The 22,338-nt window shown below is 47.1% G+C and overlaps 1 protein-coding gene across 3 annotated transcripts in view; it reads left to right on the top strand.

The window, feature by feature from the left end:
- The window catches only part of apbb1 (amyloid beta (A4) precursor protein-binding, family B, member 1 (Fe65)), a 95,883-nt gene that overhangs the window by 35,801 nt on the left and 37,744 nt on the right, over positions 1-22,338 (top strand). For all 3 annotated transcript variants that reach the window (XM_072262431.1, XM_072262429.1, XM_072262430.1), the window contains exons 4-6: positions 9,294-9,379; positions 10,547-10,604; positions 12,117-12,263. In XM_072262431.1, the coding sequence (XP_072118532.1) occupies positions 9,294-9,379; positions 10,547-10,604; positions 12,117-12,263 (291 nt within the window). The remainder of the gene's footprint in view (positions 1-9,293; positions 9,380-10,546; positions 10,605-12,116; positions 12,264-22,338) is intronic.

Below are 22,338 nucleotides of genomic sequence, written 5' to 3'. Positions count from 1 at the left end.
TTAGCTTGCTAGCCTTTACAGATCGGTACTGAGTATAGGGTTCAACACACAACTGTCCTGAGAAATTTCTGGAAATGGTAAATAACCGTCTCTGCAGTGTGGACTTTACCAATGGGATGCTTACCTTTTTGTAACTGTTATACAGCCCCTGAGTTACACAACAGGCCCTTTGGCCCAACTGAAACAGCAGGAGACCTCTCTTCCCTTAGCCCTCCCCGAACAGTTGAGGGAGGGTCAAAGTTCAAAGTAAAGTTATTATCAAAGTACATTTGTGTCGCAATATATAACCCTGAGACCCATTTCCTAGTGGGCATTCACAATTAAATACAAAAGCTCAATAAAATCAGCACCCAACAAATACAGGCAAAAGGCCAATGCGGAGAAGTTGGAACATGTAACTGTACAAAGATGGAACAGTACAGGCGCCTTGGCACACGTTATGCTCACCTTTTAACCTACTCCAAGATCAATTTAACCCTTCCCTCTCACACAGCCTCCATTTTGCTACCGTCCATGTGCCTAAGAGTTTCCTAAATGTCTCTAATGTATCTGAGTCTGCTACGACCCCTGGCAGCGCATTCCACGCACCCACCACTCTGTGTAAAAACCTAGCTCTGACACCACAATCACCCCCTATATTTTCCTGCAATCTCCTTACAACTATGCCCCCTTGTATCAGCCATTTCCACCCACCCCAAGGAAAAAGTCTCTGGCTAACCATGCCTCTTATCATCTTACACACGTCTATCAGGTCACCTTTCATCCTCTCACAAACAAGAGGAAATTCACCCAGCACTCTCAAAATGCTGGAGGAACTCAGCAGGCCAGGCAGCATCTATGGAAAAAAGTACTGTCAACGTTTCAGGCCAAGACCCTTCAGCAGGACTGGAGAAAAAAAGCTGAGGAGTAGATTTAAAAGCTGAGGGGGAGGGGGAGAGAAACACAAGGTGATAGGTGAAACTTAAAGGGGGAGGAATGAGGTAAAGAGCTGGGAAGTTCATCGGTGAAAGAGATACAGGGCTGGAGATGGGAGAGTCTGATAGAAGAGGACAGAAGACCATGGAAGAAAGAAAAGGGGGAGGAGCACGAGAGGGAGGTGATGAGCGGACAAGGAGATAAGGTAAGAGGGAACAGGGGATGGGAAATGGAGAAGGTGGGGTATTACCATAAGTCTGAGAAATTGACGTTCACGCCATCAAGCTGGAGGCTACCCAGACGGAATGCAAGGTGTTGTTCCTCCATCCTAAGTGTGGCCTCAACATGACAGTGGTGGAGGCCGTGGATAGACATATCGGAATGGGAAGTGGAATAAAGATGGATGGCCACTGGGAGATCCCCGTTTTTCTGGCGGACAGAGCAGTGATGATCAGCAAAGTGGTCTCCCAATCCACATCAGGTCTCACTGATATGCAAGAGGCCATACTGGGAGCACTGCACACAGTATATGACAGGTGAAGTGATGCCTCACCTAGAAGAACTGTTTGGGGCCCTGAATGGTAGTGAGGGAGGAGGTGAAGCACTTGTTCTGCTTGCAAGGATAAGTGGCAGGCGGGAGGTCTGGGGGAAGGACGAATGGGCAAGAGCGATCCCTGCAGAAAGTAGGGGGAGTGAGGAAGATGTGCTTGGTGGTAGGATCCCTTTGGAGATAGTGGAAGTTTTGGTGAATTATGTGCTAGACGTGAGGGCTGGTGGGTGCTAGGTGAGGACAAGGAACCCTATCCCTGGCGGGAGGATGGGGTGAGAGCAGATGTGTGAAATGGAAGAGATGTGGTTGAGGGCAGCGTTGATGGTGGAGAAAGGGAAGTCCCATTCGCCCCTCCCCACTGCTCTCCCTCCTGGCAAGCGGAGCAAGTGCTACACCTGCCCTATACCTCCTCCCTCACTACCATTCAGGGTCCCAAACAGTCCTTCCAGGTGAGGCATCACTTCATCTGTGAGTGTGTTGGGGTCATATACTGTGTTCGGTGTGGCCTCCTGTATATCGGAGAGACCAATGTAGATTGCTTCGCTGCGCACCCATGCTCCATCATCCAGAAAGAGCCGGATCTCCCAGTAGCCACCCATTTTAATTCCACTTCCCATCCCCATTCCGATATGTCCATCCATGGCCTCCTCCACTGTCAGGATAAGGCCACACTCAGGTTGGAGGAACAACACCTTACATTCCGTTTGGGTAGCCTCCAACCTGATGGCATGAACATCAATTTCTCGAACTTCCCCAGCCCCATAATTCCCCATCCCCTTTTCCCTCTCTCACCTTATCTCTGAGTCCACCCATCCCTCTGGTGCTCCACCCCTCTCCCTTTTCTTTCTGCCATGGCCTTCTGTCCTCTTCTATCAGACTTTCCCTTCTCTGCCCCTCTGTCTCATTCACCAATCAACTTCCCAGCTCTTTACTTCATTCCTCCCTCTTCAGGTTTCACCCATCGCCTTGTGCTTCTCTCTCCCCTCCCCCCGCCTTTGATATCTACTCCTCAGCTTTTTTTCTCCAGACTTGCTGAAGAGTCTCAACCTGAAACGTTGACTGTACTCTTATACGCAGATGCTGCCTGGCCTGCTGATATCCTCCAGCAATTTGTGTGTGTCACCTCTCATCCTCCTTCGGTCTAAAGAGAAAACCCCGAGCTCATTAAACTTTTCCTCATAAGACATGCTTTCTAAACCTGGCAGTATCCTGGTGAAAGTCCTATGCACCCTATCTAAAAGTTCAACATACTTCCTATAATGAAGTGACCAGAACTGAACACAATATTCCAAGTGTGGTCTAACCAGAGTTTTATCGAGTTACGTTACCTCACAGTAATCCCCAGAGTAATGAAGGCCAACACACAATATGCCATCTTAACCACCCTATCAACTTACGTGGTAACTTTGAGGGATCCAGGGACATGAACCCCAAGATCTCTTGTTCTTCCACACGGTTAAGACTCTTGTATTCTGCCTTCAAATTTCACCTTTCAAAGTGAATCACTTCACACTTTTCCAGATTAAACTCCATCTGCCACTTCTCAGCCCAGTTCTGCATCCTCTCAGTGTCCTAAACATCCATCTACACTATCCACAACTCCACCAACCTTTGTGTCATCTGCAAACATACTAACCCACTTTCCTCATTTAAGTCATCTCTAAAAATCACTAAGAGCAAGGGTCCCAGAACAGCTTCCTGCAGAATATCACAGGTCACCAACCTCCAGGCAGAATGCACTCCTCTACCTTTTATGGGCAAGCCAATTCCGAATCCACACAGCCAAATTTCCCTGGATGCCGTGCCCCCTGACTTTCTGAATGAACATATCGTGGGGAACCTTGACGAACACCTTACTAAAATCCATATCCCCACATCCACTGCTCTACCTTCATCAATTTGTTTTGTCACTTCCTCAAAAAAATCTATCAGGCTCGTGTGGCATGACCTACCCCTCACAAAGCCACGTTGACTATCCCTAATCTAACAATGTTTCTTCAAATGCTTGTAGATCCTGTCTCTAAGAATCCACCACAGACCAAGGACTCATTGGTTTATAATTCCCAGAATTATCCCTACTCCCTTTCTTGAACAAAGGAATAACATTTGCTACCCTCCAATCATCCGGTACTTTTGGCCGGTGAGGACGTAAAAATCATCACCAAATATAATCTGGGGTATATCCAATCTAGCCCCGGGGACTTATGTATCGTAACTTTTTCAGAAGTTCCAGTACATCATCTTTCTTAACATCAACATGTTTTACCATATCAGTGTGTTCTATGCTGTCCTCACAATCGTCAAGGTCCCCCTCACTGTGAATACTGAAGTAAAGTATTCATTAATGACCTCCCCTACCTCCTCCAGGCACGGATTCCCTTTCTATCCCTGGTTGCTCCTACATTCACTCTAGACCTCCTCCAGTTCTTCTCATACCTGTGGAACACTTTTGGGGTTTTCCATAATCCTGTGCACCAAGGTCTTCTCATGCCCCCCCCCCCAACTCTCCTACGTCCATTCTTAAGCTCTGCCCTGGTTACCATGTAACTCTCTGGATCCCTGTCTGATTCCTGCTTCCTAAACCTTAAGTAGGCTTCTTACTTCCTCTTGACTAGATGTTCCACATCTCTTGTCAACCATGATTCCTTCACCCAACCATCCTTTCCCTGGGACAAACCTATCTAGAACCCCCCGGCAAGTATTCTCTAAACAACCTCCACATTTCCATTGTGCATTTCCCTGGAAACGTCTGTTCCTAATTTACACTCCCAAATTCCTGCCTAGCAGCATCATAACTCCCCCTGTCCCAATGAAATTCTTTCAAAGGTACATTTAATATCAGAGAAATATATACAATATACATCCTGAAATTCTTCTTCTTTGCAGACATCCATGAAAACAGAGGAGTGCCCCAAAGAATGAATGACAGTTAAATGTTAGAACCCCAGACACCCCCCGCTCCCCCCACGCATAAGCAGCAGCAAAGCAATGATCACCCCCCCACCAGCTAAAAATGCATCAGCACACCCCTCCCCCACCGAGCACTCAAGTATGCAGCAAAGCATCAATAAAGATACAGACTTGCAGTACCCCAAACACTACTCATTCACCCAGTAATTCAACATGCCAGTCTCTCTCTCTCTCCCAAATAAGGGAAAAAGAGGTATCTCCATTTCACAGCTAAAGGGGAGACATAAACAACTCGTTGATTTACGATGTTAGAAGCCTTGCATTGCTTTTTCCAAGCTCTGTGCCCAAAGAACTCGGGTCTCTGGGCACACAGCCAACAGCCAGCTTTCTGCTTTCAATCTTCCGTGTACTCCCACGACACACCAGGTGGCGCTGGCCTCAAGTCCGCCTGCCTCCAAAGCCACGAAATCCCGAAACCCTGAAGGCACGCCAGTCTTCTAGACTGCGTCCTTGGTATATCGAATAACGGCCAGTCGTGAGACCCCGAGAGCGGGTCCCATTCCTCCCTGTTCCTATCCCTGTCCAAGATCATAAGACAATGAAGTGGAATTAGGCCATTCGACCCATTGAGTCTGCTCTGCCATTTCATCATGGCTGATCCATTTTCTCTCTCAGCCCCATTCTCAAGCCTCCATCCTGTAACCTTTCGCATCCTGATTAATCAAGAATCTATCAACATCCGCCTTAAATGCGTCTATTGATCTGGTTTCCCCAGCCGCCTGTGCCAATGAATTCCACAGTTTCTCCACCATCTAGCTACAGAAATTCTTCCTCATCTCCTTTCTAAAAGCACGTCACTCCATTCTGAGGCTGTAGAATTCCACATCCACTCTATCTAGGCCTTTCAATATTTGATAGGTTTCAGTGAGCTCTCCCCTCATTCTTCTAAACTCTGGTGAGTGCACACCCAGAGCCATCTAAAAACCACTCATATGATAAGCCTTTCATTCCCGGAATCATTTTTGGGAACCTCCTTTGAACCATCTCCAATGTCAGCACTTTTTTTAGTCAGTCACAAAGCTGCTCACAATACTCCAAATAAGGCCTCACTAGTGCCTTATAAAGCCTCAGCATTACATCCTTGTTTTTGTATTCTAGTCCTTTCAAAATGAATACTAACATTGTATTTGCCTTCCTCACCACCATTTCAACCTGCAAGCTAACTTTTAGGCAATTCTGCATAACTCTCCTATCCCATTGGCACCTCTGACTTTTGAATTTTTACTCTGTTTAGAAACTAGTCTACACTTTTATTCCTACCAAAGTGCATGACCATACATTTACCAAAAATGTAGTCCATCTGCCACTTTTTTGCCATTCTCCTTATCGAAGTCCTTCTGTAGTCTCCCTGTTTCCTCAGCACTGCCTCGCCCCTCAATACTTCCTGCCCCTCCACCTATCTTCATATCATCCACAACATCCATCAATTCCATCATCCAGTCATTGACATATATAATAAAAAGAAGAGGTCTCAACAGAGACCCCTGTGGAACACCAGTAGTCACCAGCAGCCAACCAGAAAAGGCTTCCACTATTTATTCCCACTATTTGCCTCCTGCCAAGCAGCCAATGCTCTATCCATGCTAGTATCTTTACTGTTATACCAGGGGCTCTTAACTTATTAAGCAACCTCACGTGCGGCACTTTATCAGAGGCCTCTAAATATCCAAGTACACAAGATCTATCGATTCTCCTTTCTCTATCTTGCTTGTACAAAGAATTCCAAAATACTTGTCAGGCAAGATTTTCCTTAAGGAAACCATGCTGACTTTGAAACCTCATTTTTTAAAACTGACTCCAACATCTTCCCAACCACTGAGTCAGGCTAACTGGCCTGTAATCTCCTTTCTTCTGCCTCCCTCCCTTCTTGAAACTAATTCAGAATCTATTGATTTTGAAAGATCATTCCTAATAATTCTGCAATCTCTTCAGCCACCTCTTTCAGAACCCTGAGTGTAATCCATCAAGTCCAGGTTTTTAAAAGCTTACAAAAGGAAACTAAGAAGGTCATTAAGAGGGAAAAGATTAACTATGAAAGGGAGCTAGCAAATAATATCAAAGAGGATACTAAAAGTTTCTTCAAGTATATACAGAGTAAAAGACAGGTGAGAGTAGATATAGGACAGATAGAAAATAATGCTGGAGAAATTGTAATGGGAGATAAGGAGTTGGAGGAGGAACTGAACGAGTATTTTTGCATCAGTCTTCACTGAGGAAGACATCAGCAGTATACCGGACACGCAAGGGTGGCAGGGAAGAGAAGTGCGCACAGTCACAATTACGACAGAGAAAGTACTCAGGAAGCTGAATAGTCTAAAGGTCGATAAATCTCCTGGACCAACTGGAATGCGCTCTCATGTTCTGAAGGAAGTAACTGTGGAGATTGTGGAGGCATTAGCAATGATCTTTCAAAAGTTGATAGATTCTGGCATGGTTCCGCAGGACTGGAAGATTGCAAATGTCACTCCGCTATTTAAGAAGGGGGCAAGGAAGCAAAAAGGAAATTATAGACCTGTTAGCTTGACATCGGTGGTTGGGAAGTTGTTGGATTCGATTGTCAAGGATGAGGTTACAGAGTACCTGGAGGCATATGACAAGATAGGCAGAACTCAGCATGGCTTCCTTAAAGGAAAATCCTGCCTGACAAACCGATTACAATTTTTTGAGGAAATTACAAGTAGGCTAGACAAGGGAGATGCAGTGGATGTTGTAGACAAGGGAGATGCAGTGGAAGGTGCCACACATGAGGCTACTTAACTAGGTAAGAGCCCATGGAATTACGGGAAAGTTACATACATGGATAGAGCGTTGGCTGATTGGCAGGAAACATAGAGTGGGAATAAAGGGATCTTATTCTGGTTGGCTGCCGGTTACCAGTGGTGTTCCACAGGAGTTCATGTTGGGGCCGCTTCTTTTCTTATGGAATAAATGGCTTTGTGGCTAAGTTTGCTGATGATACGAAGATAGGTGGAGGGGCCGGTAATGCTGAGGAAACAGAGTCTGCAGAGAGACTTGGATAAATTGGAAGAATAAGCAAAGAAGTAGCAAATGAAATACAATGTTGGAAAGTGTATGGTTATGCACTTTGGCAGAAGAAATAAAAGGGCAGACTATTATTTAAATGGGGAAAGAATTCAAAGTTCTGAGATGCAATGGTGGTGAAGAAGGCGAATGCAATGTTGGCATTCATTTCTAGAGGAACAGAGTATAGGAGCAGGGATGTGATGTTGAGGCTCTATAAGGCGCTGGTGAGACCTCACTTGGAGTACCGTGGGCAGTTTTGGTCTCCTTATTTAAGAAAGGATGTGCTGACGTTGGAGAGGGTACAGAGAAGATTCCCTAGAATGATTCGGGGAATGAGAGGGTTAACATATGAGGAACGTTTGTCCGCTCTTGGACTGTATTCTTTGGAGTTTAGAAGAATGAGGGGGGGACCTCATATGTTGAAAGGCATGGACAGAGTGGATGTGGCAAAGCTGTTTCCCATGATGGGGGAGTCTAGTACGAGAGGGCATGACTTAAGGATTGAAAGGTGCCCATTCAGAACAGAGATGCGAAGAAATTTTTTTAGCCAGAGGGTGGTGGATCTATGGAATTTGTTGCCATGGGTGGCAGCGGAGGCCAAGTCATTGGGTGTATTTAAGGCAGAGATTGATAGGTATCTGAGTAGCCAGGGTATCAAAGGTTATGGTGAGAAGGCGAGGGAGTGGGGCTAAATAGGAGAATGGATCAGCTCATGATAAAATGGTGGAGCAGACTCGATGGGCCAAATGGCCGACTTCTGCTCGTTTGTCTTATGGTCTTATGGACTTATCTACCTTCAGACCTTTCAGTTTTCCAACCACCTTCTCTTTAGTAATAACAACTGCACTCACTTCTGCACCTGGCATTCTTGAACGTCCGGCATACTGCTGGTGTCATCCACAGATAAAACTGACGCAAAATACTTATTCAGTTCATCTACTATTTCCTTGTCCCCCAGTACTACCTCTCCAGCGTCATCTTCCAGTGGTTTGTTACCTACTTTCGCCTGGCTTTTACCCTTTATGTATTTGGAAAAACGTTTGATATCCTCTTTGATACTATTAGCTAGCCTACCTTCATGTTTTATCTTTTCCCTCCTTGTGCCTTTTTAGTTGCCTTCTGTTGTTTTTTTTAATAGCTTCCCAGTCCTCTAACTAATTTTTGCTCTATTTTATGACGTCTCCTTAACTTTTATCTTTTAACTTGTCAGCCACGGTTATGTCATCCTGCCTTTAGAATACTTCCTTTTGGGATGTACCTCTCCTGCATCTTCGGAATTGCTCCCAAAAGGTCCAGCCATTGCTGCTGTGCCGTCATCCCTGTTAGTGTCCCCTTTCCAATCAAGTTTGGCCAGTTTGTCTTTCAGGCCTCTGTAATTCCCTTTATTCCACTGTAATACTTTTCCTTTTCAAATTGCAGGGTGAATTCTGTCATTTTATGATCACAGCCTCCTTGGGGTTCCTATACCATAAACTCCCTAATCAGATCCGATTCATTGCACTACACCCAGTCCAGAATAGCTGATCCCCTCATAGGCTCAACCACAAGCTGCTCCAAGAAGCCATCTCATAGGCACTTTACAAGTCCTGTCGCTTGGGATCCAAAATCAGCACCAACTTGATTTTCCCAATATACCTGCATATTGAAATCCCCCAGGACTATAACATTGTCCTTTTGACATGCATTTTCTATCTCCCTATGGTAAAGGTTAGGGAGTTGTGGTCACAAAGGGTGGGCAGTTGAGTAAAGTCCATGACCGATTTAAGGGTTCCTGATGTGGTGTTACTAATCTGCTGTTTAAGGTTTTCATCTTTGGGAATTCTTTCTCCCCCAGGAGGTGCTAACCCCGGCCGAGACCACAGACACCAGCCTGAAGGACTTTGAGGGGGCAACATTACGATACGCATCGTTGAGTCTTCGGTACGTGGAGGAACTTCTGATCTTGTTGAGAATGGGACAGGGGAATGGGAAATCATCACTGAACTTGTGCATTCTAACTCTAAACAAACCCCGAAGAAGATAGTTCCATCACCTTCCCTTCGTCTCTTGTCCACTCCAATTCTTACCCAACCCTGGAGAAGGTATCTCCATCACCTCCTCTTCATTTCTTCTTCACTGCAACTGTAAACCAACTCGAGAAGGTATAAGATCATAAGATATAGGAGCAGAATTAGGCCACTTAGCTCATTGAGTGCTCTGCCATTTCCTCATGGCTCATCCGTTTTTCCTCTCAGCCCCTATTTCCTGTCTTCCCCCTGTATCCCTTCATGCTCTGACCAATGAAGAATTTATCAATTTGTGCCTTAAATGTACATAAAGACTTGGCTTTCACAGATTCACCACTCTGGCTAAAGAAATTCTTCCTCATCTCTGTTCTAAAAGGAAGCCCTTCTATTCTGAGGCTCTGTCCTCTATTCCTAGATTCCCCCTCTACTGAACCTAATTGTATCTTCCTACTACTTCTATCCCTTCATCTCCCTCTCACCCAAACTCAGACATCGCAGGTGCGTGTCCCCACCCCAGTATGGCCAGCATTATTACCAACTTTCTTTCCCTTTCTCTTTGTCTCTCTCTCTCATTCCCACTCTCGCTCTGTTCATGCCCACACAAACCAGCACAGTAGTGTAGTGGTTAGCGTAACACGTTACAGCACCAGTTGTAAGATCAAGGTTCAATTTCCGCTGCTGTCTATAAGGAGTCTGTACATTCTCCCTGTCAGCATGTGAGTTTCCTCCGGGTGCTCCCGTTTCCTCCCACAGGTAGAGTTAGTAAGTTGTTGGTTTGCTATATTGGTGCCATTAACGGTCTGCCCCCAAGGCATCCTCAGACTTTGTTGGTTCTTGACATCGACAACACAAGTTTTCATGTGCATGTGACAAATAAAGCTAATCTTTAGCTTTAATCGTTCCTCTACCACCTATTCCCTTCCTCTCCCTCTCACTTGTCCCTCTTTCACACCTATTGTCCCCTTCCCTGCCGAGAGCATCCTCGTTGCTAGCTCCTGACCCCCCAGCTCCAATTCTTAACAGGCAATATGTTAACTAATTGTTTCAAACTAATTCAAAATCTGATCTTTGCTTCTCTCAGAGGTCCTGAAGATGAGGAAAATGCCAAAAGGTTCATCAATATTGAGGATGAGTCGAGGGTGAGTCCGGAAGTGTTTGTGTTTCTGTTCTACTCTCGGATAGTTCGACCCCAGTCCTCTCCCCATCCTGGGCAGTCCCTGACCAGGTAGGCGTGGAATGGTTGGATCCAGTCCCTCACTGTATTTCATAAACGCAAGAGATTCTGCAGATGCTGGAAATCCAGAGTAAGACACACAAATGCTGGACGAACTCAGCAGGTCAGGCAGCGTCTAAGGAGAGGAATAAACAGTTCTGATGATCAGTCTTGGCTCTAAACATTGACTGTTTATTCCTCTCCATAGATGCTGCCTGACCTGCTAAGTTCCTTCAGCATTTTGTGGTGTTGCACTCACTGTATTTGGGGGGGGGGGTCCTCTCTGGTTTCACTTCATCTGGGGCTGAGATAGATAGTGCTCTGGGCTCACACACAGACACTCAGGAGCAGCTTTTTCCCCCTCTGCCATCCAATTTCTAAATAGACTTTGAACCTATGAACACTACCTCACGACTTTTTATCTCTGTTTTATTTTTCCACTATTTATTTTAGCTTAGCTATTAATAGACATTTATATATACTTTTTTTTAACTCTATATTTATTTATCCCGTATTTCATTGTGCTGCTGCCATTAAGTTAACAAATTTCAGGACATATGCCAGTGGTATTAAAGCTGATTCTGATTATAGTTGTATGTGGTCAGTTCCTGTTCAGGTGTTTGGGGCATTAACCTTGCCCACTTCCCACACTCCTTCAGAGGAAGGACCTGTGCCCAGCGTTCTGGGAGAGAGATCATTAACCTTGCCCGCTTCCCACACTCCTTCAGAGGAAGGACCTGTGCCCAGCGTTCTGGGAGAGAGATCATTAACCTTGCCCGCTTCCCACACTCCTTCAGAGGAAGGACCTGTGCCCAGCGTTCTGGGAGAGAGATCATTAACCTTGCCCGCTTCCCACACTCCTTCAGAGGAAGGACCTGTGCCCAGCGTTCCGGGAGAGAGATCATTAACCTTGCCCACTTCCCACATTCCTTCAGAGGAAGGACCTGTGCCCAGCGTTCCGGGAGAGAGATCATTAACTTTGCCCACTTCCCACACTCCTTCAGAGGAAGGACCTGTGCCCAGCGTTCTGGGAGAGAGAGCATGCACTTCCCACTGGCTCACTGAAGGCCCGCGGGTTGGCAGCACAGCTAGATGGGAATGCCATCTCCAGACTACCCTCTTAAGTGTCCTCACACTCTCTCCTCCTGACTGCTCATTCAGCTGCGTCCTCTCTGCCTTGTCCTACCCAGCTCCCTTCCTATCATTTGTCTCGGACATCCAGCGCTGACCCCAGCCGTGACCTCTCCCATACTCGACACACACTTCTCAATCCTTCCCCACTGACCACTCTCCAAACTGATGGCACCCTTGACACTCTCTGCTGACCTGACTGTTGATTCCTCCACCTCCTGGTTCCCCCATACTGACCTCACTACACTGACCCTCAACTCCATCTCCCCTCAATCCCCTCGCTGACGGTGATGGTGTTGCTTGGCAGTGCTTTGCAGTCCAGTCGCTGGGCTGGGTGGAGATGCTGGAGGAGGACCTGGCCCCGGGAAAGAGCAGCGTCGCTGTCAACAACTGCATCCGCCAACTCTCCTACCACAGGAGCAACTTGCACGACGGAGCAGGCACCTGGGGCGAGGTAGGTGGGGACACATTCAATCCATGACAAGCAGAAATCTGGTTGGGGTTCCTAGGTGTTGTGCTGACATTTTACTTGTCTGAATTAAACTCCTGCTATTTCACTCTCCACGTTTCCACCTGAAAGAAAGCTTACAAGCAAGAGAAAATCAGCAGGTGCTGGAAATCCAAGCAACACACACAAAATGCTGGAGGAACTGAGCAGGCCAGGCAGCATCTATGGAAAAAGTAAGCAGTCAACGTTTCAGGCTGAGACCCTTCACCTGTACGCTTTTCCATAGATGCTACCTGGCCTGCTGAGTTCTTCTGGCATTTTGTGTGTGTTTAAGGCATCTGTTAGTCTTGCAAGACCATGGATCTGCGTCTGGAAAATCTTCACTCTCCAGGGTGCAGGCCTGGGCAAGGTTGTATGGAAGACCGGCAGTTGCCCATGCTGCAAGTCTCCCCTCTCCGCAGCACCGATGTTGTCCAAGGGAAGGGCAAGGGCCGATACAGCTTGGCACCAGTGTCATCGCAGAGCAATGTGTGGTTAAGTGCCTTGCTCAAGGACACAACACGTTGCCTCGGCTGGGGCTCGAACTCACGACCTTCAGATGGCTAGTCCAATGCCTTAACCACTTGGCCACGTGTGTGTTAGAAAGTAAGATTGGCTTTATTTGTCACATGTACATCGAAACATACAGTGAAATGCATCATTTGCAGCAAACGGAATAAGGAAGAATTATGCTTAGCCCCAGCCTGGAGGTCAAAGATTTCTCTGACTCGGCAAGGGCCTGGAGAAGTGTGAGGGAGGATTTGGTGCTGACTCAATGTTCCCTCTAATTTTTAGTAGTCAGTGTGCGCAAAAATCTTATGTTGTGCAAATTTTTTTCCTGTGACAAAAGTATGTACGCACTAAATGCACACGTGGCACAGTTTATGTAGGTTTACAAAATATTTGACATAAAACTGCACAGAATAACAACAAAATAACATACATATTTAAGTTACTCAGTTATTTTTTCTCTCTCCTGTCTTTGGCATTTACCCATTCTTTGTAAACTCTATCTAGACTAATAGAATCCAATTGATAGCTTTTGATTCTCATTAACACATCCAAATGACATACACCTATACGGTTTCTCAGCTTGTTTTTGAGTTGATTCATTAGGCTAAAACCTCACTCACAGTCCGCACCAGCCGCAAGAAAGGTTCCCCCAATGTCCATCAACTGTGCAAGGTCGCAAAACTGTTCATTTTGAAGTACAAATGCCACCATTTGAGCAAAGTTTGAAATCAGTTTGGATTTAATTTTTTCTTGCATGGAAAATTTGAAATCATTAAACTGTCGAACTATTACAGTACTTTCAGCTAGAAAATCATGATATTTTGGACATACGGCATTAACTTGTTCATTGCCAAATGTGAAGTCACAATCTGCACTTGTGGAGAAATCAAAAGCTGACCATTCTTCTACCTCATCTTCAGGAAACCTTTCTTCTAAATGAACACAAAGATTATAAAAGTCAACAGCGAACTCGTACCTACTGTGACGTTTTCTTCACGTTGTTGGCTTAGCAAAACTTCAACGTTGTCACTCCACGAAACATTGTCTCCCAGATACTGCTTTCTGATCTTGTTAATTTTGCCTCGCGCAAAATGAAGTGAATCAATCGGTGTCAGGCCGCTCTATTGCAGAATTTTGCACAGTGCAGCCAGTTCGTCAAAGCCATCACTTCAAACCTGTAAAGCTACTTTGTATGTGATGTTTATCAATTTCTTGTGACAGTATTTAACCACAGGGTCATTTGACTGATCTTTTTCAATAAAAACTTAGTAAACTATCTACAGGATTTGAAACAGATCTTTGTAAACTTTACGATATGAACACTGTCTGCCAAAGATAGCTGCCGCCGTGATGCAGCTGTACAAGCCGGAACAAGAAAGGTGAGGTGACGTAAGTTAGTGACGTGCATTGTGGTATTTGAAAAACCGACTAACTAGTCAACAGAAACATTTAGCTAAAAGATTATTTTCAATAAGTATAATTATTACATTATTTTAGGTAACTAACCTTTTGTGCGCACATTAGTTTCCTTTGTGTGCCGGTTGAAAAGCGTGTGTGCACGTGCAGACGCACACAGCTTAAAGGGAACATAGGTGCTGATGGCTGAGAGTTCCTCCAAAATGGAGGTCACCAGACTTCCCCACATCGGAAGTATGAAAAGGAGGAGGCACGCAGCTTCTGAATCCGTAGATAGGAAACAGCTAAGGGGGGAAAATTTACCCCCACAAAAGGCTGCATGCTCAGGGTACATCTCAGGGCCATATTTTTTAGATTATGAAGACACGTAGTCCTCTTTTATTGTCAATTAGTAATGCATGCATTAAGAAATGATACATTATTTTCTCCGGTGTGATATCACAAAAACACAGGACAAACCAAGACTGAAAAAAACTGACAAAACCACATAATTATACCATATAGCTACAACAGTGCACAATACCATAACTTGATGAAGAAGTTCAAAGTTTCTCAAATATCCCACATCTCATGCAGATGGGAGAAGAAAAAACTCTCCCTGCCATGCCGACCACAATCCGACTCTGAGTCATCCGAAAACTTCGAGCTCTGATCAGCTCTCCGACACCGAGTACTGAGTGCCATCTCTGTCCAAGCGATTCGACCTCAACCTCGGTCGCCAAAAGCAGGCAAGGCCAGGGATTTTGAGGCCTACCCTCCGAAAGATTCTCGACCGCGCAGTAACGACAGCAGCGAACAAGCGTTTCAGAAATTTCTCCAGATGTTCCTCTGTGCTTTTACATCCATTCTCCATCAAATCAGAATTGCCCACAGCCCCTATTTAACGGATACAATATCATTTTTCACCGGAGAGCTGCGCACACACGGCGCACTGCCATCTTCTCCTCCCATCTTCCCATATGTGGAAAGGGTCTCATTCTCTGCCAGGGCTGCATTTGCTGAGCTTCCAGCTTCTACAGAACAGGAGGTGTTCAAAGGCCTACTCCTGCACCTATTGTCTATTGTTCAATGGGGATGATTTGTCCTCAGATGGAGTCAAGTGCACAGAGCGTGCGTCCACTAGGGAGGGGATTGACTCTGGTGAACAAGGGTTACTTGTGGCAGAGGGGTTACAGTGGGGACGCACCTTGGAGTGTACCCTCCATTGAAGCAAAGTTCCCTTCTGGAGGTCAACAGGCCTCAGGGTCTGATGAGATCTGGAGTACGCCAGTAGCTGTTTCCAGTAGTGGGTCGAGCATGTGGGAATGGGAGAGTGAGGGTGAGGACTGGGGAGAGTGTGGGAACAGAACAGTGAGGGTGAGGAACGTGCATCTCCGGGCTGGTGAGCAGCGCCACTGTCGAGGGGCCGTGTGAGGAGTTGGATTGCCTTCATCTGAGGCTGCGCACTCGGAGCACATATTCCCTGCGGAGGGGCAATGCCCTGTAGGACTGGCATCACCTGTGGGTGGAGGGTGACCAGTGAGGTTATTTTCCCAGATTGTTGCCTCAATCGAGGCTAAATGCCCGCTGAGGAGCATTTGGTCCACAAAGGGAACCAGAGGAACTCTAAATCACTGGGCCGTGCAGCTAGTCAGACAGAGTGTGTCCTGTTACGTACCAGCAGCAATGGATCACACACTGAGTTGGGTTTTAATGTTAAAACCACTATCTTTGTTAGTACCTACTTAAAATATAGTAACTTAAACGAAATGAACAGAAGTTAACAGTGTTATGTGTATATATGTGTGTATATGTAGCTCCCCAAACTATCAAGCTTAGAAACAATTCTTAAAGTCTTAAGATGGTAAAGTAGGAAAGTTCAGCAATCCACAAAATATGTGAGTGAGGGGAGAGATTTGTAATCCAACATATAATGTAGTGAGTAGGCGATTACATCGTATTCCACAAATTCCCTCTGTGTAACCGAAATAACTGTCGTCGAAGATCTTGTCCGTTAAGCTGTTCTGAAATCCACTTAGGAATATCACCAGGCAACCGTCACAGGAATATCGTCTTCAAATGGTTACCGGAACACCCTGATTCCAGGTAATGGGCCAACAAAAGTGATACCACAGGATACTCCAACAAATCCACACACATGCATTATACGAAGTGACATTCTCACATCCGTTGTGCACTGCTTGCCAATGATCAACCCAACCTTTTGGGCATCGAAGAGTTCCAAACCATAGCAGCGGCAAGCTGAAGTTTCAACAACTGGTGTGTGTGGGTGTGTGTGTGTGTGTCTCCCCCGTCCTTCCCCCGTTCCCCCCCGCTCCTCATCCTCCCCTCGTCCTCCTCATCCTCCCCCTCGTCCTTCTCATCCTCCCCCTCGTCCTCCTCATCCTCCCCCTCATCCTCATCCTGCTACCCCTCCCCACAGCAGGCTGCCACAGCCTGTGACTGACATCATAGTCCCGCCTCACTCAGGCGCTCTTGAAGTTACACTCACAGTACAAGCCTGCCTGACATAGAACCATAGAACACTACAGCACAGAAAACAGGCCATTCGGCCCTTCTAGTCTGTGCGGAAACATTATTCCACTAGTCCCATTGACCTGCATCCAGTCCATAACCCTCCAGACCTCTCCCATTCATGTACCTATCCAATTTATTCTTAAGACTTAAGAGTGAGCCCACATTTAGCACATCAGATGGCCGCTCGTTCCACACTCCTACCAGAGTGAAGAAGTTCCCCCTAAACCTTTCCCCTTTCACCCTAATGCCATGTCCACTCGTATTTACCTCTCCTAATCTAAGTGGAAAGAGCCTATTCACATTTACTCTGTCTGTATCCCTCATAATTTGGTAAACCTCTATCAAATCTCCCTTCATTCTTCTACGCTCCAAGGAATAAAGTCTTAACCTGTTCAGTCTTTCCCTGTAACTCAACTCCTGAAGACCCGGCAACATCCTAGTAAATCTTCTCTGCACTCTTTCAATCTTACTGATATCCTTCCTCTAGTTAGGTGACCAAAACTGTACACAATACTCCAAATTTGGCCTCACCAATGTCTTATACAACCTCCCCATAACATCCCAACTCCTATACTGAATACTTTGATTTATGAATGCCAGGATGCCAAAAGCCTTCTTTACAATCCTGTCTACCTGTGATGCCACTTTCAGGGAATTATGTATCTGAACTCCCAGATCCCTTTGTTCCTCCGCACTCCTCAGTGCCCTACCATTTACTGTGTATGTCCTACCTTGATTTATCCTTCCAAAATGCAACACCTCACACTTGTCTGCATTAAATTCCATTCTGGCCCATTTTTCCATTTGGTCCAGATCCCTCTGCAAGCTTTGAAAGCCTTCCTCGCTGTCCACAATGCCTCCAATCTTAGTGTCATCAGCAAACTTGCTGATCCAATTTACCACATTATTATCTAGATCATTGATATAGACAACAAACAACAATGGTCCCAGCACAGTCTCCGAAGCACACCACTAGTCACAGGCCTCCAGTCTGATAAACAGTCATCCACTACCACTCTCTGTCTTCTCCCACACAGCCAATTTCGAATCCAGTTTCCAACCTCTCCATGGATACCTAGTGCCCGAACCTTCTGAACTAACCTCCCATGTGGGACCTTGTCAAAGGCCTTACTAAAGTCCATGTAGACAACATCCATAGCCTTTCCTTCGTCTACTTTCTTGGTAACCTCCTCGAAAACTCTACAAGATTCGTTAAACACGACCAACCATGCACAAAGCTATGCTGATTATCCTTAATCAGCCCTTGGCTGTCCAAATAACTTGTATATCCGATCTCTCAGAAAACCCTCCAGTAATTTACCTACGACTGATGTCAGGCTCACTGGCCTGTAATTACCTGGTTTACTTTTGGAGCCTTTTTTAAACAACAGACCAACATGAGCTACCCTCCAATCCTCCGGCACCATACCCGTGGCTAAGGACATTTTAAATATTTTGGCCAGGGCCCCTGCAATTTCTACACTAGTCTCTCTCAAGGTCCGAGGAAATATCATGTCAGGCCCGGGGGATTTATCTACCTTTGTTCGCCGTAAGGTAGCAAGCACTTCCTCCTCTTTAATCTCTATATGTTCCATGACACTGCTGCTTGTTTCCCTTCCTTCCACATATGCTATGCCAGTTTCCTGAGTAAATACCGATGCAAAAGGTGCCTCGTAACAGTCCCAAGGGGTGAGGAGGCTGGGGGCTCTCCTAGTCTGATTCCGTGGAGGGTGACAAGGGTGTGGAGATGGATACAACCCAGCAAGCTTGTACCCTGGCTGTGGGAGGGATCCTGGATCCAGAGGTGACAGGGCCTCCCTCTGTCACTGGTCCTGGAGATAGGGTAGAGTCTGTGGTCGGGTCTCCCGGTAGGGCTATAGTGAGGAGGAAGAGGGGGACTGTTTTAAGCCAAGATGGCAGACCTCCTCGACCGCAGCTCCGAGTCACAGCCCATCTCTCTGGAGGAGTTGCGACAGTTCACAAAGGACTACTGGAGGAAACCGTTCAAGGACCGGGGCCTTCAGTCTGTCTGCGCTATTCTCCAAAGAAGGGAGCTGAAGTCACCAGTAAAGAGAGGTGCCAGTTTAAGAGACTCCTGGAGTCCCTGGAGAAGGGTTGTAGGACAAAGATAGGAGGGGTTCAAAGAAGAGCCCTGCTCCTTCTCCCGGTGGCTCTGGTGAGGGGTCTCAGTAGAATGCATCATGAAGTTAACGTCAATGGTGGTAAGGGGCTGTCCACAGATTTCATCATCTCTGTCTTCCAGTATGGGAGATACGTGGTGAGCCCCTTGCAGGAAACCCATACCGTTCCAGGAAATGAATCCTCCTGGCTGCTGGAATGGCGGGGGGGGGGGTGGGGGGGAGTCCACATGAGTCACCTCAACTCCACTGTCAGCAGGGTGGCCATCTTGTTGGCCCCTTTCCTCCAGCCTGAGATATTGTAGATTCAGGAACTTGTGCCAGGCCACCTGCTTCACCTCACCGTGCGCCAGGACAGCGTACCAATGCATTTTGTCCTGAGCTCAGCCCGATGCAGGGCAGCAGGCTGAGGGTAGCAGACACCAATAGAATCAACAAACTCATTCGTAAGGCCAGTGATGTTGTAGGGATGGATCTGGACTCTCTGACGGTGGTGTCTGAAAAGAGGATGCTGTCCAAGTTGCATGCCATCTTGGACAATGTCTCCCATCCACTACATAATGTACTGGGTGGGCACAGGAGTACATTCAGCCAGAGACTCATTCCTCCGAGATGCAACACAGAGCGTCATAGGAAGTCATTCCTGCCTGTGGCCATCAAACTTTACAACTCCTCCCTTGGAGGGTCAGACACCCTGAGCCGATATGCTGGTCCTGGACTTATTTCCTGCATAAATAATTTATATATTACTATTTAACTATTTATGTTTCTATTACTATGTATTATTTATGGTGCAACTGTAACAAAAAACAATTTCCCCTGGGATCAATAAAGTATGACTAAGACTATGACTATGACCTGTTCCGAGAGATGTCTGCGTTGCTAGGGTCCACGGATCAGAGCGAGTGCGTAATCCTGGAGGGTAATTTCAGTTGCACCCTCGAGAGGGATCGCACTGGCCCACAGAGTAGCCGAGCGTCACTGAGAAAGTTAAGGGGGTTGGTCATGTCGTCTGCCTTGGCTGATGTTTGGCAGAGCCTTCACCCTGACCCCTGTGCTTTCTTAAGGAGGTACGGAGAGGGTGGAGTCTTGTGGATCAATCAATTGTGCATCTCTAGGACGCATGTCGCCCGCCTCCCTCCTCCATGTGGCCAGTTGAGTGCTCGGACCACCGCCTGGTGTGGGTGGAGCTGAACACCCTGGCTGCATGGGTGAGGTCCACGTACTGGCATTTTAACAACTGCGTGCTGGAGATTGGCCGGTTCTGGGATTTGTTGCGTCACTTTTGAAGGATCTGGCAGGAAGAACAGGGGAGTTTCCCCTCCGAGGCTCTGATGGGATGTGGACAAGGCTCACATCCGACTGTTCTGCAGGGAATACACGTACGGCTTGACCTAGCGGTGGATGTCCGGGATCGATCGGCTCGAGAAGGAGCTGGTCGACCTGAGGTCTCGGCTGGGGCTGACCGATGGGGACCAACCCCTCTGGGATGAGTACCAGCGGAGGAAGGAGGCACTGAGGCAGCTGTAGCTCGAGAGGTCGTGAGGTGCTTACGTGAGGATCTGGACCACGCCTCGCCCTTCTTCTCTCTCTCGAGGAGGAGGAGGGGTGTCCACAGGCAACTGGTGGAATTCCTGGCAGAGGATGGTTCCTCCGTCACGGATCCGGCGAAGTCCATTCCTTTTACGAGGCTCTCTTCTCACCAGACCTGCACAGTGAGGGTGCACACAGGGCTCTGTGGGAGGACTTGCCGAGGGTCAGCACTGGAGGGTGATCAGCTCGATAGACCACTATCTTTAGTGGAGCTGACTAGTGCCTTCAACCAGCTGCCGAGAGGCAAGTTCCTGGGACTAGATGGGTTCACGGTGGAGTTTCTCCAGGCCTTCTGGGACATCCTGGGGGCTGATTATGCAGGGGTATTGGGGGAGAGCATGGCGACGGGGGAGAAGCCCCTTTCTTGGCGCAAAGCAGTTGTGGCCTTGCTGCCACAGAAGGAGGATCTCTGTAGCCTGCGGAATTGGCACCCAGTATCCCTCCTCAGCGCAGAGTACAAGGTCTTTGCCCGGGTCTGGGCTCTGTGCTGGCAGAAGTGGTCCACCCTGACCAGTCCAACACAGTCCCAGGGCGGTCTATCCAGGACAATATTCACCTTGTCTGGGATCTGATTTACCCGGGCCGAGAGACTGGTCTGTCAGTCCCTTTTCTCTGCATGGACCTAGACAGAGTGGACCACGAGTACCTTTTTGGGACTCTGTGTCCGTTCGGGCTCGGGCCACATTTTGTGGCCTGTGTCTGACTGGTGTACACTATTGCAGAATGCCTTGTTGCAGAGGTCATTGGGTCCTTGACAGCACCCTTGTGCTTTGGGAGTGGGGTGTGCCCCATGTCGGGGCAGTTGTATTCAGTCTGTGTGAAGCCATTCCTCTGCCCTCTCTGTAGGAGGTTAACGGGTTTGGTTCTACGCGAACCAGACATGGAGGTCGTCCTTTCGGCTTACACTGCTGACGTCCTCTTTATGGTCACCGACCATGTTGACTTGCAGAGGATGCGAGACTCCCTCTTGGTGGGTCAGTGGCAGGTGGACTCCCTACCGGAGGAGTTGAGGGCATTTGCATGGAGCACCACACACCTCCTCTACTTGGGGGTCTACCTGAGCTCAACGGAGAGGCATAATATGATTGGGGATAGTCAGCATGGTTTTGTGAAAGGCAGGTCGTGCCTTACGAGCTTGATTGAATTTTTTGAGGATGTGGCTAAACACATTGATGAAGGTAGAGCAGTAGATGTAGTGTATAGTATATGGATTTTAGCAAGGCATTTGATAATGTACCCCATGCAAAGCTTTTTGAGAAAGTAAGGAGGCATGGGATCCAAGGGGACATTGCTTTGTGGATCCAGAACTGGCTTGCCCACAGAAGGCAAAGAGTGGTTGTAGACGGGTCATATTCTGCATGAAGGTCGGTCACCAGTGGTGTGCCTCAGGGATCTGTTCTGGGACCCCTTCCCTTCATGATTTTTATAAATGACTTGGATGAGAAAGTGGAGGGATGGGTTAGTAAATTTGCTGATGACACAAAGGTTAGGGGTGTTCTGGATAGTGTGGAGGGCTGTCAGAGGTTACAGTGGGACATTGATAGGATGCAAAGCTGGGCTGAGAAGTGGCAGATGGAGTTCAAACCATCTAAGTGTGAGGTGGTTCATTTTGGTAGGTCAAATATGATGACAGGATATAGTATTAACGATAAGACTCTTGGCAGTGTGGAGGATCAGAGGGATCTTGAAGTCCGAATCCATAGAACTGTCAGAGCTGCTACGAGGGTTGACTCTGTGGTTAAGAAGGCATACAGTGCATTGGCCTTCATCAATCGTGGGATTGAGTTTAAGAGCCGAGAGGTAATGTTACAGCTATATAGGACCCTGGTTAGACCCCACTTGGAGTACTATGTTCAATTCTGGTC

Source organism: Mobula birostris, chromosome 7, assembly GCF_030028105.1.
Source record: "Mobula birostris isolate sMobBir1 chromosome 7, sMobBir1.hap1, whole genome shotgun sequence".
NCBI lineage: Eukaryota > Metazoa > Chordata > Chondrichthyes > Myliobatiformes > Myliobatidae > Mobula > Mobula birostris.
The sequence above is the reverse complement of the archived record's forward strand: the minus strand, read 5'-3'. Positions and strand labels throughout refer to the sequence as shown.